This window comes from Panthera tigris, chromosome E2 (genome assembly GCF_018350195.1).
Source record: "Panthera tigris isolate Pti1 chromosome E2, P.tigris_Pti1_mat1.1, whole genome shotgun sequence".
Lineage (NCBI taxonomy): Eukaryota > Metazoa > Chordata > Mammalia > Carnivora > Felidae > Panthera > Panthera tigris.
The window spans coordinates 54,955,655-54,981,324 of NC_056674.1; the positions used below are offsets into that span (position 1 = coordinate 54,955,655).

The 25,670-nt window shown below is 53.1% G+C and overlaps 1 protein-coding gene across 3 annotated transcripts in view; it reads left to right on the top strand.

Annotated features, from left to right (window-relative positions):
• Positions 1-25,670, top strand: part of PLCG2 (phospholipase C gamma 2) — a 157,924-nt gene that overhangs the window by 99,120 nt on the left and 33,134 nt on the right. For all 3 annotated transcript variants that reach the window (XM_042968431.1, XM_042968433.1, XM_042968432.1), the window contains exons 15-27: positions 538-642; positions 1,854-1,943; positions 2,531-2,706; positions 4,052-4,252; positions 5,228-5,347; positions 10,003-10,183; positions 11,566-11,637; positions 13,905-14,014; positions 17,814-17,910; positions 19,275-19,341; positions 20,438-20,595; positions 23,922-24,024; positions 25,341-25,550. In XM_042968431.1, the coding sequence (XP_042824365.1) occupies positions 538-642; positions 1,854-1,943; positions 2,531-2,706; positions 4,052-4,252; positions 5,228-5,347; positions 10,003-10,183; positions 11,566-11,637; positions 13,905-14,014; positions 17,814-17,910; positions 19,275-19,341; positions 20,438-20,595; positions 23,922-24,024; positions 25,341-25,550 (1,690 nt within the window). The remainder of the gene's footprint in view (positions 1-537; positions 643-1,853; positions 1,944-2,530; positions 2,707-4,051; positions 4,253-5,227; positions 5,348-10,002; positions 10,184-11,565; positions 11,638-13,904; positions 14,015-17,813; positions 17,911-19,274; positions 19,342-20,437; positions 20,596-23,921; positions 24,025-25,340; positions 25,551-25,670) is intronic.

The window sequence follows — 25,670 nt, forward strand, 5'->3', positions numbered from 1 at the left end:
ATCTCCAGCATGCAGTCCTCTGCCCTGCACAGCCCGGGCCCTGGACTGGCTGTTGCTGCCTTCCCTCTGTGTGCCGGAGAAGGTGGGGGGTGCACGTGGTATCACTGATCTACTGAATGTTTATCCAGCACTTACTACCTGCTGAGCTACCACAGGAGATTCAAAACCAAGTCCCGCCCTCATGGGACTTGTATTTTAGCAGGAAAGACAGAAGACAAACATAGGCATAAAGATACACAAAGGGCCAAGAGTATGGAAAATAATTCCCAGTGGTCAGATGGTGACAGGGGTGGGAAGGAGAGCGGGGGCTCTGTGTAGACCACACGGTCCAGGAAAGCGCACCTGAGGAGGTGACACTGAGCACAGAGCTAAAGTGAGAGACGAGCCAGGCAGAGAGACCAGGCAGTGCAAAGGCCCTGAGGCGCATGCTGCAGATAGATGCTTCCTGGCTGGCTGATGTGAATGAACGCTTATTGGCTCGGAGATTCCAAACCTGGGTCTCGAGGCAGAGAGGCTATGTGTATTTTTTCCCCTCAGCATAAGAAGCTGGGCCCCCGAGGCGATGTGGATGTCAACGTGGAAGATAAGAAAGATGAGCACAAGCAACAGGGTGAACTGTACATGTGGGATTCCATTGACCAGGTGGGTGTCCTTGCACTCCTTCTCAGAGCCTTGAGTGCATCTGAGGTCTACTAGAGAACTCTGAGAGTCTTCCTGTCTTCTTTGCATTTTGACCTATTTTTTTAATGGTTTACTTCAAAATAATTTTATATTCCACCTAATGTATTGGGTATTTACACACACACATATACAAGGATGTTTTACATACTCTTCACTTAGCTTCCCCAAATACTAACATTCTCCATAACTTAGAGGGTAATTATTGGAAGCAGGAAATGGACATTGGTACAATAATAATTAATTCATGGACCTTATTCCAATTTTACCAGTTTGTCCACTGACATCCTTTCTGTGGTCCAGGGTTCAGTTCAGGATGCAACAGTGCATTTACTTGTCCTAACTCCTTAGTATCCTTCCGTCTGGGACACTCCCACTGGAAACCTTATTTTGGTGAGAGTAATGCATTTTGAGTGTAAGGCCACTTCCCACATCCCATAACCTAACATGCGAATCCACTTGAGTATGTTTTGATATGTCTCTTCTCACATCCTAGAAATATTAAAAATTGTTAACGTTAAAATAAAGAATTAAGGGGCGCCTGGGTGGCTCAGTCGGTTAAGCGTCGGACTTCAGCTCAGGTCACGATCTCGCAGTCCGTGAGTTCGAGCCCCGCGTCGGGCTCTGGGCTGATGGCTCAGAGCCTGGAGCCTGCTTCTGATTCTGTGTCTCCCTCTCTCTCTGCCCCTCCCCTGTTCATGCTCTGTCTCTCTCTGTCTCAAAAATAAATAAACGTTAAAAAAAAATTTTTTTTTTAAATAAAAATAAGTAAATAAATAAAGAATTAAGTCACAGATGTGGAAGAGCCTCTAGACAAACTGGCTAAGAAATCCTGAAAGTCGTAAAAAGTGGGTATAATGGAAAAAAACAGTCATGAGACCCAAAAAACAATCCCATCATTCGTAATAGTCTTCAAATTAAATACGAACTAGAAATCTGATGCCAAGTTGTACTTACCCTTAGACGCACTGAATAAAAAAGTCCTGAAAATGCCAAAGGAACCCCAAAATCAATAGATGTTTTAAAAGAAATGTCTCGAAGGGGATCGAATTCCATGAAACCACCACAAACGTCTATGAAAGTGGGAACGGCGCATCCCAGGGCAGGGGCTCTGGGCCCCAGAGTGGATGGGGCCAAGAATGAGGGTGAGAGCTAATGCTGGTTTTCCCTTCTAGAAATGGACCCGGCACTACTGTGCCATCGCTGATGCCAAGCTGTCGTTCAGCGATGACATTGAGCAGACTGCAGAGGAGGAGCTGCCCCAGGTAGGGGAGACCCCCTAACTGGTCTTCTCCCCTGGCCCACAGGCCTGGACATCCTCAGCCTAACCGGCTTCCTCTTTGGGTACCAAGGCTGCCTGGCTCCTCTCTGATTGGGTGGCTGGCCCAGGTTCTCAACCAATGAGGTTCAAGGGTTTTTCCTGCTCTCAGAAGGGCCTGATTGGCCTGTGTTCTTGGCAGGAGGATATTGGGATGTTCTGTCCAGCCCCACCCCCAGCCTGGTTCCTAGCTTCCCTGCCCTCTGTCCTTGGGCTGCTGGCCATCCTTGGTACTCCCAGGATGCAGCTCCCAGGGCATTATGGCTTTCAGATTTCTTGTGCAATAGAGTTGAAACCTGTACTGGGGTTCCCTTAGCCCATGTCTCAGGACTCCAGGCAGCCACCACCAGTGGTGACAAGAGAGGGAAGGCAATGAGAGCCATTTCCCCAGACCTCTTGGGCGGTGGGCAAGCTGATGCCAGCCTGTCTGCTCGCCAGTCCCCTGAGTCAGCATGTGCAGAGGGACCAGTCTGGCCATGCCGGGGGTCTTTCGGGTCCAGATTTTCAGAAACTCCTCCTCCCTTTGTGGCCCAGGATATACCCCCCACGGAGCTGCATTTTGGGGAGGAGTGGTTCCACAAGAAGGTGGAGAAGAGAACAAATGCCGAGAAGCTGCTTCAGGAATACTGTGCCGAGACGGGGGGCAAAGATGGGACCTTCTTGGTGCGGGAGAGCAAGACCTTCCCCAACGACTACACCCTGTCCTTCTGGTAGGGGCATACCGCCTTCCCCTTGCAGCTGGCCAGACGGGGGGCCATGTGGGGAGCTGTGCGAGCTCAGCCGGGGCCTGGAAGCCCAGACGTCTCTTAGGGAGCTGTGCAGGGCAGGGGTGGGCCAAGGCAGGTGAGGCCCAAAAAACTTAGCAGTCAAGATTAGTGGTATTTCGGGGCACCCGGTTGGCTCAGTCAGTGGAGAATGTGACTCTTGATCCCAGGGTTGTGAGTTCGAGCCCCACATCGGGCATAGAGATGATTTAAGAATAAAATCTTTTAAAAAAGATTAGTAGTATTTCAATGCAATATTTTTAAAAAATCTGAAGTAATGAAAAATCCGCGATGAACAAAATATCATCAACATTTTAAGACACTTAAGATGATGTGGTCTCACTCACGCCACCCCCACCCACCCCAGTCCCGGTCCTAAAGCAGGTGGCTTTAGGCACATCACTCAGCCTCCTGGAGTCTCTGTTGCCTTGTCCCTGAAATAGAGACCTGAAAGGCGGTTTATGGTGCCATCATGAGCTTTCTCATTCACTCACTCACTACATTCATTCATTAACTCATTCACTGGAGTCTTGCTTCATGCTAGGTGCAGCCATCAGATAGACGGCAGGGTGGGGGGGTCCCTGTCCTGATGGAGATTAGAGTCTGGTTGGGGAGATGCACAATGAAAAAGGAATCGATGGTCTATAACTGTGATAACTGCAATGAGAAAAAGGCAAGATGTTACCAGAGTCTGTATAAGAGGGACCTGATGTAATGTTGGGCATGGGAGCAATCAGGGAAGACTTCCTGAAAGAAGGACTGTGTAAACGGAGACCCAAAGGGTACAGATGATTACAATGTACTGACAATAGTGATAGCTAACACCTGCACGCCAGGCGGCCTTCCAGGCACATTTTGTGCGTGAGCTTGTTCAGTCCTCGGGATGGCTCAGTGAGGACTGAGCATATAAGGAGGAGAATGTGGAGTCCCAGAGAGGACAAGGCTCTTGTTCAAGGTCACTTAGCACATAAGTGGCAGCATCAGGGTTTATACCTAGGCCATCTGGCTCCAGAGTGGGAGTCTTATAGGTAAAAGTGTTAGAGGAAGTAGGTAGAATGTTCTGGAATCCAGGCTAAAAGACCAGTCTGCGCTAAAGCCCAAGCATGTCCTAAGAGCACAGGGAGACCTGAGTGGCCACATGTAGGGTCTGCCCCTCAGTGTCCCTGGCCGCAGTTCTGGCCCTACCCCCTCCACCCCCCCCACCCCCCCCATCCCGTGTTCATTGCCGCCCGGGGTGCCGGAACGGCCAGTCGGTCTGGCCTCGGCCCTGAAGTTGTCCTTCTCCTTGCAGGCGGTCCGGCCGGGTCCAGCACTGCCGGATCCGCTCCGTCATGGAGGGCGGGACCATGAAGTACTTCCTGACTGACAACATCATGTTCACCAGCATCTATGACCTCATCCAGCACTACCGTGAGACGCACCTGCGCTGTGCCGAGTTCGAGCTCCGGCTCACCGACCCCGTGCCCAACCCCAACCCCCACGAGTCAAAGCCGTATGTGTGCTCAATGCTGTCGGGACAGCAGAGCTCAGGCGTCCACCCACAGGTTTAGTGGGTGCAGACACCCTTGCGGGTTATGTTCGCGCATCAGATTAGCCAGGCTTGTGGGTGTGCCGGGGCCCAAATTCCCACGAGGCCCCTCACCAGGGTGCCCGGGATCTCCCCGGGATGGCCACAGTTGCAGACCCCTACTCCGCCTTACTTTTGCCCTGTTCTCTCCGTCCCTCTGCCTCTTTCCCTGCCTCCATACCACTATCTTCACAGTCCTGAGCTCTTGGACTTGGATTTTCAGAGGTGAATTTTGGCCCGGTGATAATCTTTTTGCTTGTCAAAGCTCATTCCCGTTCATTGTGAAAGTGAACAAGAAAAAAGTAATTGTAAAGATTTTCCCTTCATTTTTTTTTTAATCTAGTAAAATGAATAGGAGTTATGCTTTCTGAAGGGCTAACCAATTTTGAAAACCAGAAAAATATTTTTAAGCAGAAGGCTGCTAAAATGTACGTTTCTGAGAAGCCTTGTAACTTACAGCCGCTTGCTTTCTTTGGTCTATATTCATATAGATTGCCTATTCAAATTGGCTTTTTCTTATCTTTAAAAGCATCCAAAGACCAACCAACCAGACAGACCTTTTGAAAACTCAATTCCCTGTGTTCTCTGCCTCCAATTTTCTGAGATTCTCTGCTGTGACTGATGCTGGCACTGAGTCAGGCCGATGGGGGGTGGGGGGCGAGGGGGTACAGTTCATTTATTCTCTCATGCTCCAAGCAGACCTCCGTTATGAGTGTTTTACCCAAGCTACATGTTGGTGGTCTTTGAAAAAATTGCTGTTTTGAGTGATGTGTTGGGGTGGGGAGGCCCACTGTGTAATTTCCGCCGTGTTTTCTGGGGCCGTATCCCAGGCCTCCTCACGGCTCATTGCGTCCTCCGCTGTGCGTGGCCCTCTCACTTGGTCCCCTTCCTGTGCCACAGGTGGTACTATGATGGCCTGAGCCGCGGGGAAGCAGAGGACATGCTGATGAGAGTTCCCCGGGACGGGGCCTTCCTGATCCGGAGGCGGGAAGGTACCGACTCCTACGCCATCACCTTCAGGTGAGTGGGCGGGCTGCAGCCTTCTGGGAAGGACAGGAGCGGAGAGCGAAGGGGGTGCTGCGGCTGGCGGTTTACCTCCGCGTCCGCTCCCAGAGGGTCAGGGGGGAGGACAGCAGTGATAGCAAAAGCGGCCTGTGCTCACGGGAGCACGCAGCGTGCTGGCACAGGTGTGTGTTCTTGAGAGTAGCACGTGTTACATTAACTCACTTCATGTTCTGGCAGTTTGAGGACTTGGGTCGTTATTTTTCACAGGAGGACGCTGAGGCACAGAGAGGTGAATAAGTAACTTGCAGAAACGTGCAGGCAGGAAGGGCGGTGGAGCTGGGATCTGAACCCAGACAGCCCTGGCAGGCCCAGATCGGTGACGGTGTAGACAGGATTTCCTCCCATCTGCACTCGCCACCCAGCGCTGCCGGTGGAAAGGCCTTAGGGACCAAGCGTCCATAGGACGGTGGTTGTCGGCTTGAATTCCACCCCAAGACGCCGGATTCCTCCAATTTCCACCAGTGACAGCGTTGGGAGGGTTTCAGACCCATTTCATACTGTCCCTCCATCTCCCCTACCATGGTGTATTCTCAGCGTAGGGCCTAACTAACGTTCCAGACGCTGGGCTGCCATGAACACTTCCTCTGATTGAGTCTTTCGCTGTAGCCCATGAGGGGTAGGTCCCTGACTTCAAATAAGAAAATGGGAGGCCCAGAGAGGTTGAGCAACCGGTCTAGAGCCACACAGCCTAGTCCTGGGCCGAGGCAGAATTTCAGACTTGGGCCCCTCCGTGTCCACAGCCTGCTGTTTTCGCTGTGAGGTCTGAAGCAAGAGGCTCGTGGCCCAAACTGGGCCTATGGATGTTTTTCTCAGCCTACACGGTTACGTGAAACACTGAGAAATTTCACTTGAAGATTTAGGTTCCTTCGTGTGAAAAGCGGGAGGCAGTGGTAGCTGTTGCCACGGGGTGATGCTGGTTACCAGCTAGCTGCACGGAGGGGCCCTGGTGTGGCCAGGCTGCTCCTGTTCCTTCCATTCCTGTTGCCCTGGCCCCTGTGCCGCGGTTGCCCTGCCAGGCTGCCCCCTGGGCATTTGGAGCTGCCTCCTTCTCTCCCGTCACTGATGCCTTCTTGGGTGAGCGGATGGCGGTGGCAGTGGGGGTCATTATCGTGGCCATTTGCCGAGGATCCACCGCGTGCCAAGAATCTACCAGAGTCTGCTCCGGCCAGAGTGACTCTCCTATGCTTTGTGCCAACACAAAAAGTGGGGTTAATTGGCGACTAGTGGAGATGCTCGAGAGGCGAAGCTGGCTTCCAACAGGCCTGGGTCCACGTCTCCCCTGCAGTTCTTGGGATGCTATCTCTTGGCTTCACGTTGGTTGCCTGGACGGTGTCCAGCAGAAAAGACGAGTCCTGTGATATATAAAGTCCCCCTGGCCCCTGCTTGAGCTGGGCATCATGGTTCTCTGATTGGGCACCTTCAAGCTGGCCCGGGGGGTGGGGGGCGGTTGGAGTCACTTCATTGGATGAAGGTGGGCTGGTGGTACCAGGGTGGTACCCTGAAAGCTGGAGTTTGGAACTTTTAGGGATTAGCACAGGTTCTGTGAGCACCTACTATGTGCCAGGCTGTGTGCGGGGCTGCAAGAATACAGAAGTGATAAAAACCGCGCGGTCCTTGCTCTCATGAGCCCAGCGGTCTGCGGCGAATGAGCGACCTCCTGTCGGTCACAAGCGTTTCTTTCTTTTGAGCGATTCCCTCTTATTTAGCATTGCCTTGCCAGTAGCCGTGGTCAGTGCGTGCTGGCTGAGTGAGCCGGTGATGAGGGCTTTGTGTCTCAAAGAGGAGAGGAAGGGAAGGCGGTTTCCATCATGCTGGAATGGTGAACGTCCCTGGTCTCCACCCACCGCGTGCCTGTGGGGGACGCTCCGTCACCGCAGTAGTCAAAAATGACCTCCCCCCACCGCCCAGACTCTTCGAAACTCACTCTGGTCAGGCTGTGGGGTGGGTGTCACTGTCCCTCACTGGCAAGTGTCGCCTGCAGCAGGAGAATCGGGCACAGAAACGCGTTGCTGTCGTACTGTGTGGTGAGTGCCACAGACGGTGGTCAGGCAGGTGGCCCAGGGCAAGCAGGAGCTCTTGGGGGACCAAAGGGGGATGTGCTCCATGCAGAGGGAGAACAGAGGGCTGGAGCAAATTTCCTTCCCTCTCCCCTCTGCCCAATATCTGCAGAATGCCTCTCCTGGGTCTGGTGCTGGTCTGAGCTCTGAGAACCCAGGCTGAACTTGGGGCTAGATCTCTACAGGAGAGGACGCGCGTCCTCACAGAGAGATGCGCTCTAGGTGTGATCGGGGCAGGTGCACCTCTGTGGGACATGGGAGCAGAGGCCTCTTGGCGGAGCTAAGACCTCAGGCCACGGTGACCCCTGGTTTGTAGCAACCAGGTGACTGGAAAGTGCCGTTCACACTCAGCCCTGTTCCTGTCTCCCTTTTTGATTCTTCTCTTGCTGGAGAAGCTCATTTTGACTTGACTTTGGTTATATTTTCCTAACCGTTCACTCATTGAGTACCCTCGGAGCGCTGGGCACATTGCAAAGGGCTCACCTGGGTTATCTGTCAGACGCGGTCCTGACACGCGCCGTGACACAGGAACCGTGGGTCCCCCAGCACCGTGGAGGACGAAACTGAGGTTCAGACAGGTTACCTGAGGAAGGAACCAGAACCTGACCCATACTCTTCACCTCAGCATCCTGGAGCCTTCCTGCCCTAGGGGGCTTTTGTAAAAAGTTAAAAAAAAATTTGTTCTTAATGCTTATTTTTGAGAAAGAGCACAAGCAGGGGAGGGGCAGAGCAAGAAAGGGACACAGAATCTGAGGCAGGCTCCAGGCTCTGAGCTGTCAGCCTAAAGCCCAACATGGGGCTCGAACCCACGCACCGTGAGATCATGACCTGAGCCAAAGTCAGACGCTTAATTGACTGACCCTCCCAGGCAACCCCAAAAGTTTAAAATTTTTTATTAAATAAATATATTCTTATTTATTTATTTATTTATTTATTTATTTATTTATGTTTTCATTTTATTTTTGAGATAGAAAACGAACAAGTGGGGGAGGGGCAGAGAGAGAGGGAGACAGAATCGGAAGCAGGCTCTGAGCTGTCAGCACAGAGCCCGTTGCAGGGCTCGAACTCACGCACTGTGAGATCATGATGTGAACTGAAGTCAGATGCTCAACCAACTGAGCCACCCAGGCGCTGCTATATAAATACATTCTCTAAAAAAACTTAAGGGGTGTCTGGGTGGCTCAGTTGGTTGAGTGTCTGACTTCAGCTCAGGTCATGCTCATGCACTTCACAAGTTCAAGCCCCACATCGGGCCCTATGCTGACAGCTCGGAGCCTGAAGCCTGCTTCAGATTCTGTGTCCCTCTCTCGCTCTGCCCCTCCCCTACTTGCACTCTTTCTCAAAAATAAATATTAAAAAAATAATAAAAAATTAAGATATTGCAGTGAAGGCTAAACCCCCTGTGGTCCTTCTCATCTGGGTCCTTGTCCTGTAAGAAAACACACTTTCTTAACTGTTATCATGTGTGGACTTCAAAAAAAAATTTCCTCCATGGACACATACCTATGGAAAATACATCGTATTCCCTTCCATTTTCAAAAAATACAGATAGGATCATAGTATAGCTTCATCTTGCAACTTTTTAATAAAATACTCCTGCAACTATTCTGCCACTGAGGCAGAAGTCTTAGAGCATTTTTTTTTTTTACAAGACTTACTGAATTAGTGGCTTCACAGGATGTGTTTTTTTAAAACAATGAAAACATAAGGTGCAAAATCTTAAAAGATAAGTAGCTCGCCCATAGTAGTTATGCCTTTAGAACGTTTTGACAAGATGCTTTGGGCTGTAAAGTTGAGATCAGAACTTATTTTCCTAAAGGCTTCTGTTCTTGCTGATAAAAGCTGGTAAGACCGAAGATTGTTGTCCATTTTGGATTTTTCTGACCTCATGTTTCAACTGGGTGAGGCCATAAAAGGCTTGTTTTCCTTTTGGGGAAAAACAAAACAAAACAAAACACCTCATCGTTCCAGTAGTTGGAGCACTGAAGATAAGGTTGAAGGATTTGGGCCTCAAATCCCAGAGTTCTAGAGTAGAGATCAGCAAACATTTCCTGTAAAGGACGAGAGGATTTTAGGCCCTGTGAGCCGCGTGGTCGCTACCCCAGCTGCTGTCAGCTCGGCCACTGTAGAGTGAAAACAGCCCCGGGCCGTATGTAAACAGATGAACGGGGGGCCGTGTTTCAATAAAACTTTATTTACAAAAGTGAGGGCAGCAGTGGGGCAGGTGGGTGTGGTATGTGGGCCAGATTTGGCCTTGGGTCCATTGTTTGCTAACCCTGCTCTAGACACCAGGACCTTCCCAAAGTCAAGTCCTGTAATTGGGGAGGAGGAGGCAGATGAGAGGAACTAGCAGTATTTCTTGTGAGGCACAGGTTCTTCTTGTGTTTCTGTCTTGAAAAGATCCGTGTGCTTCACAGGACTGCCGCACCCTGTTTATTTCTCTGGTTCCCTGAGGATGGACACGCAGGTTGTTGCTGGTTAGCAGGGCCGCGTAGCAATTGTCTGGTGTTGCGGATTTCGGCGCCTCAGCTCCCTGCCGTCTTCCCTCTCCAGGGCCAGGGGCAAAGTAAAGCATTGCCGCATCCATCGGGACGGCCGGCACTTTGTGCTGGGGACCTCTGCCTACTTCGAGAGCCTCGTCGAGCTGGTCAGTTACTACGAGAAGCACGCGCTGTACCGGAAGATGCGGCTGCGCTATCCCGTGACGCCTGAGCTGCTGGAGCGCTACAATATGGTAGGCGCCCAACTCCCCCGTGATGTGGCGCCGTGTCTATTCAGCAGACCCTTGTCGAGCGTTTCTCACGTGTCCAGGAACCGCCCTAGGTCCTGGGGACAGAGACCCTGCCCTCATGCTGCGTACGGTCTAGTGGGGCGGGAACCAGATAATAAGGGAGACGAAGAAGACACATCACGTATCAGGTGGCCGCCAGTGCTGTAGAGAAAAACTGGGCAGGTGGAGAAGTGGATACAGAGTGACGGGGAAGGCGCTGCGGTGCGAAGAGGGTGCTCTGGAAAGAGGTCATTGAGAAGGAGTCATTTGAGCAGATGCCAGAGTTGGTGAAGGAGTGAGCCGTGCCGCTATGGGAAGGACCTGTGCGAGTGCAAAGGTCCTGAGGTGAGGGCGTGACTGGAGGCACAGAGAAGCAGCCAGTGTGGCCGGAATTGAGTGAGCCACAGTGGGACGAGAATTAAGGAAGGATGGGGCTTATGGGGGACTGCATGGTGCGGGGCTGGGTTGGCCCCTGTGAGACACCGGCTTTTGTTCTGAGTGGAGAACGGACCTGATCCGAAGACCATGTCTCTGTTCTTGTCATGTGGATTCAGTAATGTATTGAGGAGAGATTTAGGATACAGCCACCACGAGCCAGGACTGGTCCAAGCTACTGGGAGTGGGGGGAACAAAAGTCTGCCTCGGGAGATTTAGGTTCAGGACAGGCCTGCAGGCACGTGAAGAAAATGTCCCCGGCAGCGTGGATTGCAGTGAGGCAGATACAGTGAGGTTGGGTGCTGCTTTGGGTTGAGCCGGAGAGCTCAGAAAAGGTCTCCTTGAGAGGCTTAAAACACGAGCCCAAACCTGACAGGGAGTGATTGGGCCATGGGGAGCTATGGAGGAAGCCAGTTCCAGGTCGAGGGAGCAGCCACGGCACAAGCCCTGGGGTGACCCTGAGGGACAGTGACCGACATCAGAGGGCAGGCAGGGTCTCCAGGGTGTGCTGGTGAATGTGACCTGTCGGGGTTCATGGCATTTGCCAGTTCCCATCATCTAAATGGTTCCACGGGGGCCGGTCTACAGCTGCCAACTCGGAACGTGGGTCAGGGAGACGTGGACGCCGGGCTCTTGTGGGCCGTGAGGTAGTGGCAGCACGCCTCCGGGTCCCAGGGTTTGTGTTTTCACAAAGGAGTGTAGGGCCTGGCACACGGTAGGCCGGCCTAGGGCCCTCTCTCATGCGGGGGGCAAGTTTCCGAGTTCGGGCTTCTCACCATCTCTGCCAGGAGGCAGGAGTTAACTGTGAGGTTTCAACCCTTGTGCCAGAGAGCTGCCTGGAACCCGTGTTCTGTGTCGGGCTGCCCCAGGACCTTGGATGCTTCCATTTGTTCCGCTCTGTTCTTTTCCAGGAACGAGATATCAACTCCCTCTATGACGTCAGCAGGATGTATGTGGATCCCAGTGAAATCAACCCGTCCATGGTATGGAGCCAGCCTTGTAATTCACACCATTACCGGGTCCCTGGCATGGCGCGGGGTCCCCTCCCAGCTACAACAGGGCAAGGGAACATTTGGGCAAACTTCGCTTCCCCTCCCCACCCCCTTTTTTTTTGAGAAGAAATGATGATTGACAATGTGAAATCTAGTTTCCGGGAAGAGGTTAATAGAATTCTACCCAAACGCAACCGCGCCCTGCTAAAATTCTGAGGTTTGATGAACCACCTTTGGGCCAAACAGCTTCTAATTAAAAATCTTTCAAATGTTGCTTGCTCACTGACTGAGCCCGTGGTGTTTATGAATTCCGTTTGGTTCACCGACCCCTTTGCAGCATGCAGGTTATCTCCTGTTCCCACCCTGGCTGCTGTGTGATTTCACTCGGTGTAGGGGGGAGGGGGGGCGGGTTTTTACTCTTGGCCCCCAGCCCCTCCTCGTTCTGGTTCCATCTCACATAGAGTTTGAGCCGCAGAGGAAGAATGATGGCGAATTTTCTTTCGGGGCAGGGTTGGATATGGCACGCAGTTCATGTCTTGCTAAGGAAAGGGCCCTAAGGATGGGCTCTGTAGAAATCCAGAGACGAACTTCTTTTCTTTCTTTTTTTTTTTTTAATTTATAATCCTTGGCCAATGCAAATCCTTTTCAGCAAGAAATGAAGGCTTGGGAGGATGTGGACACATGGGCTGTGTGTGAAATTATTAGAGGACTTTTATCGGGAAGAAGGCTTTGGTAATAAGAATGACATGACCTTGTGTCAGCCAGGTGTCAGGGGATGGTGGGGACTGTGGTAAACTGAGGAACTCACACCCCATCTCGAAGGCAGCTGTGCCCGTTGGCGCTTGATGGCTGCCTTTCCAGAGAGCAGGCCAGCTTTTCTGATTTCTCAAGGCACACCAATCATCCAGGTGCTTGATGTGAATTTGCCCCATTTTTAAATTTTAACCCAAGTTGCAGAGAAAATCATCCTATAAGTGAGGCAAGTAAAACACGACTGTGGCTGCACTTGATCGCCGACTGCCAGACTATGGCGAGCGCCTCAAAAGAAAATTACCGCTGTTATTATGATGGAAAACGGTTGAACAATTAAAAAAAAAAAACCCACTCTGAAGATGAGGAAAATAATTAGCCCTGGTCTCACCCTCCTAACCCGGTCGCTGTCTGCATTCCTGGGTCTCTGCCCGCATGGAGACGTATTTTACAATCCCCACCACCCACACTTGCCATTTCTATTCTGCTCTGTTCACTTGCTGCTTGTCCTGTGTGGATTTCTCCTTTGCTGATTTGCCTCGTGACTATTCTGGCTCAAACTGGTAGGCCAGGTAATTGAGGTAAAATACATGGCTTGCGGTTTTGACTTAAAAAAAAAAAAAGAATGGGTTTTTAACGCTGCAGAATTTTCTGGGTGGCTGTGCCGGTTTAGCTATGTCCCCGTCAGTGGTCGTGTACGTCATCTCTAGTCTTTGTCCTTCTAGTTAACACTAAAAGGAACGTCACCGGTGAGGCTTTGGGCATCTCTTTGCATCATTTCCTTGGGAGGAGTTCTTGGAACTGGAAAGACTATATCAGTCGTAATAGGGGACGCGTCTGGCTGGATGGCCACATATCAAGCCTTGTTCTAAGCACTTGACAGCCCATTAATCCCATGCATCGGGTACGGTTTCTGTGCCCTCAGCATAGCTAGCAAGGTACAGAGCTGGAACGTGGCCCCGGGTGGTCTGGCTCGGGGGCATTTGCTCTTAGTCATTTTGTTGTGCCGTCTGCCACCCTGGTCACCTGATGGACAGCTTATTTCTCTCGTTCGTGGGGGGCCTGCCATGAGGCCTCCTCCTGCCCTCTGTCTGGAGACTAGCTCCTCGTGGAAGCCACTCTATGGCACCTCCCTTTGCCACTGGCTGCACCTTACAGCCTTGGAGCCTGGCAGTGGCCTGGGAGGTTGATGGGGGAAAATGTGTCCTTACGTCCGCCTAGAACCCACGTTGCTTCTTACAGAAGACCAGCATGAACTATGGTCATAGCTGATTTATTTCTGAGCTCAGCCACTTAGCCGCTGGTTGACCTTGGCGGGGCCGGTCCTCATCCACACTCCCTGGTGACTTTGGGAGCTCCTTGGCAATGCATTACTAGCTCTTTGCCAGCAGATGGTGCTGTAACCTTGGACTGAAGCTCCCTGTTCCCTAAAGAGCAGAACCAACGCAGACCCCTCTCTCTGCTTGTGTCGCCCAGCCTGACCTTCTCCTTCTTGTTTTCCCTCAAAGCCTCAGAGGACCGTCAAAGCTCTGTATGACTACAAAGCCAAGCGAAACGATGAGCTGAGCTTCTGCCGTGGGGCCCTCATTCACAACGTCTCCAAGGAGCCCTGGGGCTGGTAAGACTGAGGGGGGCTGGGCTGCTTGCTGGATGAACTTGATTTGTCCCTTCTTGCCAGTGAGACTCGGGTCCCGGCTGAGCTCTGACGCCCTTTCTCTGCTGTTCCGGGCTGGCTTTGACTCTTGTACCCTCCCTGGGAAGGTGGTTTGATACATGCTGTATTCAGAAAAGCAGATAAACCACCATATTTCACATCATATTAAATATTATTTTAGTTATAACAGCAGCGGCCACTTACCGAGCCCTTCCTCTGTGTCACTTGCTTTCATACGTGGTCTCACCAGATTCTCATTACAACCCTCGGAGTTGACTGTGGGTCTCCCCACTTTACAGAGATGGCAAATGAGGCTTTCCAAGGTTGTACAGCTATTAAATAGCGCAGGTCCTTCCCACGACACGAGCCTGTGTATTCTTCTGAGTTCAGATTCTTCCGCTGATGCTTAGTCCTGTGCAGCGGCCCTACCCCCGACTGAAGCAGGGACGTTTTTAGGTCACAGATACCTGGGTATGCTGGGGCTCAATGACCTTTTCTCTCTTTTCACCTGGGGCAAAAATCGAAAAAAGTTGTGCTGCCCATCCATGAGTCCCTGGACCGGTGTTTTTGCAGGACTATTTTTCCCTTTAAGCGGTAAGAACTTGTCTGTAACCACGAGCACCCCCAGGGACTCAATTCACAAGCGCAGCATCCTTTTGTCCCGCAAGATAGCTGGACCTGACGGAGAAATCTGAACAGCAGCTTGATAGGAGTGCCTCTTTATGTCAGGAACCATCGTAAGCGCTTCATCTGAAATAACTCCTGTAAACCCACACAGTGGCCCTGAGAGGTTCTGGTGTTACCCGCATCGTACATGTGAGGAAACTGTGAGGCACAGATAAGTACAGTAACTTGTCCAGGGCCGCACAGCAGGCTGAGATCTGAAGCCAGGCCTTCTGATTCCAGAGCCCCTACTCCTGACTTGACTCAGGTACTAAGTTCAGGGGTTTTCAAAGTTGTTTTCGTGTTGTTGTTTTGTTTTGCTTTTTGAGAATGCCCTCCTTTTAATTTTTTTTATTTTTGAGAGAGAGAGGGAGACACAGAATCTGAAACAGGCTCCAGGCTCTGAGCTGTCAGAACAGAACCCGCCCGACACGGGCTCAAATTCACAAACGGCATGCTCATGACCTGAGCCAAAGTCTGATGCTTAACCGACTGAGCCACCCAGGAGCCTCGAGATGCCCTCTTTCTAATCCAAATCTTCCCTGGATCCCCAGCGTCAAAAAAAGGTTAACAACAGAGCGATCTGCTGAAGCTGGGGTTGGGGCTCAGCTCTCCCGTGTGGCCTCCCCACGGAGACCCTGGAGCTCCTCTGTGAGGCTCCCAGCCGCAGCTTGCCAGCCATGTTGTGTACCCGCCTCTCCCTGAGGGGCACAGCCAGAACCCGGGTCTCCCCTGGGTCCACGATGCCCCTTTCTGCACCCTGCCTCTGTTGAGGTCCCCGTTCCATTTGTGTGGGTGACTTGGACCAAGGAGCAGGTAGACCCCAGGTGACCTCTTTAAATCACACACTTTTCCACGCATGGCACAGCCCTCCTGCCTTTGCACACGTCCGAGGTGGGGTGCTTATCATTTCCAGGGCTCCTGAGGTGAACTGAGGTGCTGGTGTAAGTGGCATTGGCGAGGGGCCGTGGGTCCACTTTGTCTGGTGGCAATGGCACCACCTAGTGGGGTGTTGTCACTGTGCCACTCTCCTGTGCATCCTCCCAGCCTAGTTCCAAAATGGTGGGGGTTTTGTCCAAACTGGGATGCCTTTGAGAATGAAGGGAATGGGATTGTTAATAATGACCCCTGGGGGCGCCTGGCTGGCTCAGCTGATTAAGCATCCCACTCTTGATTTCAGCTCAGGTCATGATCTCACGGTTTGCAACATCGAGCCCCGTGTTGGGCTCTGTGCTGGAAGTGTGGAGCCTGCTTGGGATGGTCTCTCTCTTAAAATAAATAATTTTTTAGAAAGTTTTTTTTTTTTAAACAATTGTACCTCGACCACAGGTATGGCCTGCCTAGTTGGGGGCAAACAGTATTTTCAGTCACCCTGAATACAGCCAGTGTTTGCCTGAAACTGGTCTGGAGAAATGGAGGTGAGGTGGATGTGTGGCAAACCTGTATTTCCGCCAGGCCATGGGACGATCGGTCCTCCCTCTGCTTGGATTCAGGTCCACATTTACTAAGATGGAGAAAGGTCTCACATAGTGGGGAAGACAGAGACAGAAGTTATATGAAAGGTGCACACTGCCTCCACAGCTGTGGGGACAGATGCCACGGAGCACAGAGGCAGAACACTCAGCCTAGGCGGCAGTCAGGGAAGGCTCCCTGGAAGAGGCGTTCCTGAGCTGAGTCTTAAACGGTTAGTAGGCACAAGCTGGATACGAAGGGCGTGGACTGAGGCATGGAAGCTAGGCGGCATGGCAGGGACAGAAGGGTGGAGGTGATAGGCGGTCTGGGATGAGGGTCAAGTTTGAGTCACAGACAGGAGTCGAGGTCCGAGAGTGCCTGCGGTCAGGTGAAAGAGTCTGGGCTTGATTCGGAAGACTTTGGCAGCTGTGGGTGTGGTGAGGTCAGAGATGGGTTCTGGAAAGAGCCTCCTGGCTGCAGAGTGTGCCTACAGGAGGACACTTGGAGGGAGTAGCCCTGCGTGCCTGGGCACTGCTTCGGGGGAGAATCTTGGAGGTGACCACAGTTTGGAGGAGTTGAGACGCATGCAGAGATCGGTTATGTTCCTTGTTATCAGTGCCGTCAGAGGAGGCAAGAAGGTTGAGTGGGGGCGGTATTTTAGCTGAGTAACAAGAACGTTATTTGAGCACTTACTGTATACTGGATGCTGTCAAAACTGCTCAGCATGTGCTTAGCCCTGTGGTTCCAATAAAATCCTCTGAGGGGAGGGGGCAGCTGGGTGGCTCAGTGGGTTAAGCGCCCGACTTCGGCTCAGGTCACCATCTCAAGGTTTGTGAGTTGGAGCCCCACGTCGGGCTCTGTGCTGACAGCTCGGAGCCTGGAGCTGCTTCGGGTTCTGTGTCTCCCCCTCCCCTCTCTCTCTCTCAAAAATAAATAAACCTTTAAAAAACATATATGAGGGGCGCCTGTGTGGCTCAGTTGGTTGAGTGCCCGACTTCGGCTCAGGTCACCATCTCGCTGTCCGTGAGTTCGAGCCCCGCGTCGGGCTCTGTGCTGACCGCTCGGAGCCTGGAGCCTGCTTCGGATTCTGTGTCTCCCTCCCTCTCTGCCCCTCCCCTGCTCATGTTTTCTCTCTCTGTCTCTCAAAAATAAACATAAAAAAAAAAATGCTCTGAGGGAGGCACTTGGATTATCCCCATTTTACAGATGGAGAGTCTGGGGCGCAGAGCACCTATGTAGTTGGCGGTGGAGCCGGAATGTGATGCCAGCCTGTAGGGCTCCAGAACCTTCCTTACCCCGTCCTTATCCCTAAGTTCACAGCCCTCCCTGAAGTGGGGTTGGGAAGGCTCTAGACTTGAGCTTTTGTCCCAGATGGCCTCTGACGTCCACGTAAAGCACTGAAACTTCTGGTGTCTTTGACCAAACGTTAGAATTCTGTTGTAGGGAGGGCGCTGACCCTGTGCCCACTCACTGCTGATTTTAAAAAAAGCCGATGACCCCTTTGAAATGCTGTGTTGTCACAGATAATGACCACGGCCTCTGGTCGCTTGGCCACCTGCTGCCTCTCCCCAGCCGGCAGCTGGGATCTGACCACCAGTGATTAACTCTGCCCCACGAAGGCCCTCTGATGCCCTCTGTTTTTCCCCAGGTGGAAAGGAGACTATGGGACCAGGATCCAGCAATACTTTCCATCCAACTACGTTGAGGACATTTCAACGGTCGATGTGGAAGAACTGGAAAAGCAGGTGAGTCTGGACTGTCACACAGGGACCCCTGCGGACCCGGCTTCTCAGCAATCCGGGGAGCCGTCTCCGTGGGTTCCCGTCACACATGCTGCTGTGTGGTCCCTGTGGAGCACCGGAACAGGGATGACGGGGTGACAGGGAAGTCGGGATTGTCCCCTGAGTTGTTGGGGGTGAAAGTCACTGTGACAAGCCTGTCATGTTTTAATCAGGTTGTGCCGGGCTGGAAGGCTTTGCATATGCAGGACAGGTCCCTCCGGAGTGAAAATGGCCAAACGGGGAATTTGTCCTTTGCTTAAAGCAGCTTGCAAATGAAACACATTTAGTCTGGCCGCCAGACATTCGGGACGTGCTTGGTGTGAGTAAGCAGGTGGGCTTGAGTGGCAGTGAATTGAGGCCCTCGTGGTGACACTGCCAACCTGGTGTCTGTCCCCCAGCCTCCTCTTGCCCCGAAGGCCTAAAGAACATCCGCCGTCAGGTGACAACACTGGGCCGAGGACGGACTTGTCGTAATGAGCACCTTGAGGCCTTTCCAAGCCCAAGGAACTTCCTCAGGGAGTTGGGGCAATCTGGGAGGGCTGCACAGAGTAATGTGCGTTTGAGTGTTAGAGGTCCAGTTGGAGATCAGGAGCAGGACCGGCAGAAGGGAAACCGGGCAGGAGGCACAGCCTCACGGAAGGTGTGGTGGTGGGAACGTGGCTGTGTCCGGCACGCCGGGCCTGTGGCAGGGACGTGACCCCTCACGGCGTCTGTCCCGTGTGGCCCTTACCCCCCAGTCGGCCTTGGCCTGGTGGGGTGGGGGCGGGCCTTACAAGCAGGGGGCAGATGCAGGTCTGCTAGCTGTCCTGAGACCCAGACGTTCTCTGTCGCACGTGGACCCCGGGATCCAGCGAACGTGTGGTGGGAGGGGGAGCTGGAAGGTGGCCGGGGCCTGGACGGCCCTTCAGACAGATCTCAGAGTGTGGCCATTGCTCCCCGAGGACCTGAGAAGCCCCAGAAGGCTCTCGAGCTGGGCTCCGGGAGGCTGGACGGTCCCCTTTCACAGCCACGTCTGAACGGGCGTCTAGGACGTTGTCTTGGAACCAGACCCAGCGCGATGCTTCCAGACCCGTTCCGGAATTCAGACGGCTTGTTTTTACAGATTGGAAAATGAACTGGCGGACCTGCTGGCACCCGCTCACGGCTGGGTCCCCGTCAGCAGCATGCTTCATTATTTAGCGCTCTCCCCACGGGTGGATCCTGTAATGAAAATGCATTTTAAACAGTTCTGCAGGCGGTGTCTCTGCTAAACGGTGCGCTTTGGAAACTGGTTGTCTTTTTATTATTCCCGTTAAGACTAACTTGAGTTATGTCTTGTTTCCTCACAGATTATTGAAGACAATCCCTTAGGGTCTCTTTGCAGGGGAATACTGGATCTTAACACCTATAACGTCGGTACGTGCACACACGGTCTTAGCGTGGATCGCCACCCGAGTCCCCCACGGCCCCGCCTCGGAAGAGCCCCAGGCGGGGAGGCGGCTGCAGTCCATCCAGCCGTTAGCTGGGCACAGGACACGGAGTCCGTGTTCCTACTCCCAGAGGAGGAGCCCACGCCCGTCACTGACCGTGGGACCCGGCTGAGGTCCTGCGGCCAGCTAAGAGATGAGGCGGGGCAGGGCCCTCACCTACACTGCCGTTAGGCCATCTGCCTTACGTTTGCAGAGCACAGGGGGACGGCCCCGGGTTTATCTGGAGGGAGCTTGGAGCCGGGTCTGCTTTGAGCCTCAGCTCTGCCATCACCAGCTCTGTGCCCCTCCATGCATTACTTCCCCATCAATGCCTCTCTGTCCTCTCCTGCCACATACATAGAAGAGTGGTACCCCCAAAAGGGTGGGATGAGGATTAAGAGACGGCACATGTAATGTGCTTTAGGATGTTACCTGGCACAGAAGACCTCAGACATCTCAGCCAGTGGGGTTACTGAGCAGATAATTTCTCCTCTCATGGCCTTAATTTTCTTTCTAGAAAATACTTTCTCTGCAGAGAGCGTCTATCGCATGCCTGTCTCCTAGCTTCTGGTGGCTCCTGGAGATCTTTGGCACCCCTTGGCTTGTGGCTGCACCATTCCAATGTCTGCCTCTGTCTTCAGGGGCCGTCTTTCCTGTGTCTGTGTCTCAATTTTCCCTCTCCTACCTCTGGTAAGGACGTTAGTTGTTGTATTTAGAAATCCTACCTCCAGAGTGATTTCCTCTCAGGATCCTTGCACATCTGCGAAGATCCTTTATTTCCAAGTCAGGTCACATTTGCAGGTACGGGGGCTTAGGGTGCAGACAGAACTCCTGGGAGAACGCCGCTCGGCCTGCTGTGTATCCCAGGCCGTGATGTAGGTAGAGAGGCCAGACCCTGCCCGCCCTAAGGCAGATGCCCCGGTCCACGCTGACCACGGCTGGGGCAGTGGCGCTTTGGCTGGGCTCGTGAGAGAGGCGGCTTGGGCCGCGTGCCGTCTGGCCTTCCGGGAGGCTGCTCAAGACTTCGTTATTCTCTCCCAAAGTGAAAGCCCCGCAGGGGAAAAACCAGAAGGCGTTCGTGTTCATCCTGGAGCCCAAGAAGCAAGGCGACCCTCCGGTGGAGTTTGCCACAGACAGGGTCGAGGAGCTCTTTGAGTGGTTTCAGAGCATCCGGGAGATCACCTGGAAGATGGACACCAAGGTAGGTGCTGGGCTCATCTGGGCTCCCTCTGCGGAGGCGGGGTCGGGTCTTCCTTTTGAAGGGAAAACTTGCGGGGGGGGGGGGGGGGGGGGGGGTTGGGCCATAGGAGTGCCCACCATCATGGAGGGGAAAGGGCCATTGGTGGTCTCCGGGAAAGCTGGGTCTAGTTCGAACCCTCAGCAGGCTGGGTGTGTGTGGAGCCGTAACTCGATATTTGGGGCCTGGCTGGCCCTATCTGAACGAGAAAGTACGGTGTTCCTCATTTTGAATGTTCTCTTGTTTGTCAATACTGTTCGGCACGGCCTGGATCCTCCCAAATAGGAGGCATTTCCTGAGCTCAGGCCCCTGGACCCATAGTGGCCCCTTGTGCTCAACACTACCCCCTTCTGTCCCTCTGCAAGTTTGTTTTCTTGTGGAGGAACCTGGGCTCCAGATGGAAGTGGACCTTTCAGCGTTTATCATGACTGGAGCCCTCTTGTTAGGCTGGAGGTGTTTTGAGAAGGGCGATGTTCTGAGTGAGAACAGGAGGTTGAGAATTAGGCAGGGCTGGACCCACATTTCTCTAGGCCTTAGTTTTCTTATCTGTCAGATGAGCCCAGTCCCTAAGTCACAAGATGAGGGAGGGATGAAATGAGATGATGCATGAAGAGCAGTGGGTCCCGGGGTTGACACACGGCAGACCTCAGGGAACAGTCCTTCAGCATCACTCTGTCCTACCACGAAGACATGGGACACTTGCTGTATCTTGGAGGATGGACCAAGTACCATCCATTCTTTCTTGTGGCCACAGACCTGGGAAGAAATTGTAGGGTTCCCACGTGCCCAGTTGTTTCTAAGGCAGATACTGACCCAAAGGACCGATTTCTAAGCTTTGCCAGGACTCTGTGGGTCCCTGTGATGCCTGGTTACAGTTGATGAGTCTCCTTCTCCCATGTACTGGGAGCGTCACCCCCCTAGTGGCCCGGTCTTTCCTTGTGCTCGAGTCTAGTCAGGGACTAGAGGCTTGTCACTCCATCACCAGGCACTTGGGATGAGCCCCGAGCTTGTGGCCAACACGGCTACTCCTGCTTTTGTTGCTGGGGGGCGTCCCTTCTGCCCTCCGGTGCCTCTGATGTGGCACAGGGGGACATCGTGATCCTGGGGTTCATTTGGAAGATGAGTTCTTCCGATCTTGTACAGCTGTCCCCCATCCTGGGTAAATGGTGGTCATTGTGATCGTATGGCACTGTTAGTATGTGATGTTGCCCTCCTGAGCATCTTTTAGTATTTGGGTCCCTCCCCACCCCCAGCCTGGACAGGAGTGGAGAAAACACTAGCGGGAGACGGTGAGCAGCTGTGCCCTGCAGACCTCAGGCCCCCGAGTCACCTACGGCACGGATGGAGTGTGGGGTACATCCTGGCCCTCTCCCCTGCTTTTAGTGGTGAAAAATGCAGAGTTACTCGAAGGCTCTCTGTCCTCACATGAAGGTTTCTGAAATCAAGCCTGGCTCTTCAAGGCTCCTGTTCTCTGCCTTTGATCTACATTCCTCCTTAATTGGATTTTATGTCTGCTAATTCTCATTATTATGTGGGAAGGTTAAGAAAACAGCAGTCAGCAGAAACCACTGCATCCCTCCCTTCTCTCCAGCTGCCCGGGCGCTGGGGAAACCAACACGATGAATGCTCAGCTCACTGCCGGGGGCTCCTCACCCCAGCCCTATGGTCATGTCTGTCCCTGACACCCTGCTCAGGGCTCTGCGATTTCACGGTGGATGGCAAAAGACCGGGCACGGACTAGGGAAGCTGTGCCTTCAGGTTCTCAGAGAGCCCAGTGGGTGCAGCCTACAGGTCTGGAGAGTAATTGTTACACAATTTTGATGCAGCAATGGGTCTTTCGTCTTGAATGGACATCATTTTCTGCTGAGGTTGGGAAAAAGTGACACCCATGGCTTGTCATCGCTCTGTGCTTTGTGAGGCAGTTTCTGTAATTCGAGACAGGCGTGGCATGCCTCACCCACCCTTGTCTGATGTGATTCTGTGGTCACTGGGGAGGCGGGGCTGGGGGGCACTCTGGTCCCACTGGTTGTTTCCCACACCCCTGGTGGGGTGCAAAGGGTTCTTTGCTTAAGTCTCAGTACTCTTTAAGTCTCCGTACTCTAGAAGGGGACTCCTCTGGTTAGCCTCCTTTTATTGTTGTGGAAACTGAGGCACAGAGAGACTATACGATGTGCTCAGTGGCCATGGCCAGTCAACGGAGGGCCAACTTGTGAACCAGTGTCTGGTTCCAGCTCCTGTTGTTAACACCAGGTGCTTTTCAGCCTCTCACCACGTCACCCCCGGTCACCTGAATACTTGCTACACACACATGTGTCTGTGGGGTCAGGGGTGGGCACTGCTGGTGAATGGCACCATCCCTGTCCTCATCCTGGCTGGAGTTATCCAGGAAGACTTCCCGGAGCAGGCATGCTTGAGGTGGAGTGTGGAAGGAGAGATCTCATGGAGTGGCAGAGGAAGGATGGGGGGAGGTACAGGGTGAGGAGCAGGAGGTCCGTGCTGTGGTTCAGAGGGACTGGGGAGGTGAACTCTGGGGCCCTTTAAAAAAGATGACAGAGAAGGGACGCGGTGAGGCCCGGTGCATAAGCATCTGGCCTTGTCAGCGCCCTGCCGTGGAGGCCACTCAACCTCTGTATACTTCGGTTTCTTTGCAAAATGGACACCACTCCCCCTCTTGGGGCAGATGGAGGTTACCTTCAGCAACTGCCCTCCTGCACTTAGCGTGTGATGCCCGAAGCTGAGTGGCCCCAGTTTTTGCCTGCATGTAATTTTCTCTCAAGGCTCCCCCTTTGTCAGTGCAAGAAAGGGTCAGAATTTGGTGCGACGGGAGAGAGTTGGCTGGTGTGGGGGGAGGCAGGCACTCATCCTTGTGCACGTGGAGACGGATTGGACAGTGCGGCCTCCAGGGGGACAATGGCACGGGGAGGGGCACGTCGCAGGGACGAGGGTGTGAGGACACCAAGTTCTAAGCAGGATGTGCTGCGCCCATGAGAACACGGGCTTGGAGAGCTTTGCTGGGGTGGCTTTAGGGGAATGGATGGGGCAGGAGCCTGAGAGCAGAGGGTGGAGGAGAGTGCTGACAAAAGGGAGCCCCCCTCCCACCCCGTCCTGTGCCCAGAGACTGAGCTGGACCCCAATCCTGGGTGGAAACAACTTGGGAACGTTGGAGGGCAGGGCAAAGGAAAGCATCCAACTGTACTAAAGATCTGAGTGTGGAGGGGCACCCGGGAGGACAAGGGGGGCCAGGGCCGTGGGGAAGCTTCCGGGCTGACGCCAGGGGCTGGCTCCGACAGGAGAACAACATGAAGTACTGGGAGAAGAACCAGTCCATCGCCATCGAGCTCTCGGACCTGGTAGTCTACTGCAAGCCGACCAGCAAGACCAAGGACAATTTAGGTACCGTCTCCTCTGACCCTCCCTCCTCCCTTGGCTGAACACCCTGGTTTCCTTTTTAAGTCAGGTGCTGTCAGAAGACAAAGTGAGAGAGGTTCATTGCTCCTTCTCACGTGCTCTCAGAGCATGCAGCCAAAACAGGCCCTTCGGGTACCTTCAGGAGGAAAACCCTCTCTGAGGGTGGATTCGTCTCCCACTGTTGGTCTAATAAGTTAGGACAGACTTGGTGGTTAAAAGCAATACCTGTTTGTTAACTCACAGTCCTGGAGGTCAGAGGTCCAACATCAGTGTCAACTGGGCTGAAGTCCAGGTGCCAGCAGGGCCCTGTTCGTCCAGAAGTTCAAGGGGAGAATCCAGGACTTGCCTCTTGTGGTGGCTGCTAGCATTCCTGGGCTTGTGGCCAAACCTCCGCAATCTCCCTATTATATGGACCCTATATTGAGGGGCCTGATGATCCCCCACTTTCAAGCTCTGTAATTGAATCACACCCACAAAGTCCCTTTGTCAGATAAATTACAAAGTCACAGGCCCCAAGGATAAGGACCTGGATGCCTTTGGGGGCCATTCAGCTGGCCACAGAAGGATTCAGATATCAATCTTCTCACAGTCACCAAGGGAGCAAGTTCTCTGACCTAGTAAAATCCGGTTCATTTTATCTTCCTCCTTTCTTTGATCTCAAGAATCTGAGTCCAGGACCGAGGACCAGAGGAACAGCACTAACCCCAGTTAACTGGTCCAAGAACTTGCTCCCCAGGAGGGTCCCTGGGCACCTCCATCTGCAGGGAAGGGTAGCGGAGCTCAGAACCAGACTCGGCCAGACTCCGCGTGTTGATGGGCTGGCCACCACCGTAGTTACACGTTTCTGTCCTGTTCCTTCTCCCCTTCCGGGCACCCCCTCCTGGCACCTCCCTGCCTGCAGGCAGCTGACTCTCCCTCCTCCACGGTGCCTGGTTCCCTCGTCTTGGGTCCACGACCTCTTGGCTGAGGAAACCACATCCTCAGATGTTGTCCTACCGTTGATCACTGCGGCCACTCCCTACTGCCCCCCTTTCTGTAACCATACCACCTTTGTGTTTTCTTGTACCAGGCTGCTGGTGGTTTTAAACAAGAAGTAAGTTACACCAATCGAGACTAGAAGGCAGGGGGGAACGCTGGGACCCATACCAGTACTGGTTATGGAAATGGCATCATAACCACTTGACTGTCTTGGCCTTGAGGTTCCTGGTTTTGGTTTACATCCTGTGTATCCAGCCGTTGTACCAAACGTTAAGAAAATGCACGAGGCACAGAATAAACGGGGACTCCCTCTCTGTGTGCAGAAAACCCCGACTTCCGAGAAATCCGCTCCTTCGTGGAGACGAAGGCTGACAGTGTCGTCAGACAGAAACCGGTCGACCTCCTCAAGTACAATCAGAAGGGCCTGACCCGTGTCTACCCGAAGGGACAGAGGGTGGACTCCTCCAACTACGACCCCTTTCGCCTCTGGCTGTGTGGCTCCCAGATGGTGGCACTCAATTTCCAGACTCCAGGTAAAAGAACAGGGATGGTCGCATCATTCCAGGCTCGGTCCGCTGGGGCCACCAGTGTGACGTGCTGTCCTGGAAGGCACGATTGGTCCCAGGAACTGTCAAGGTTCAACCAGCACGCTA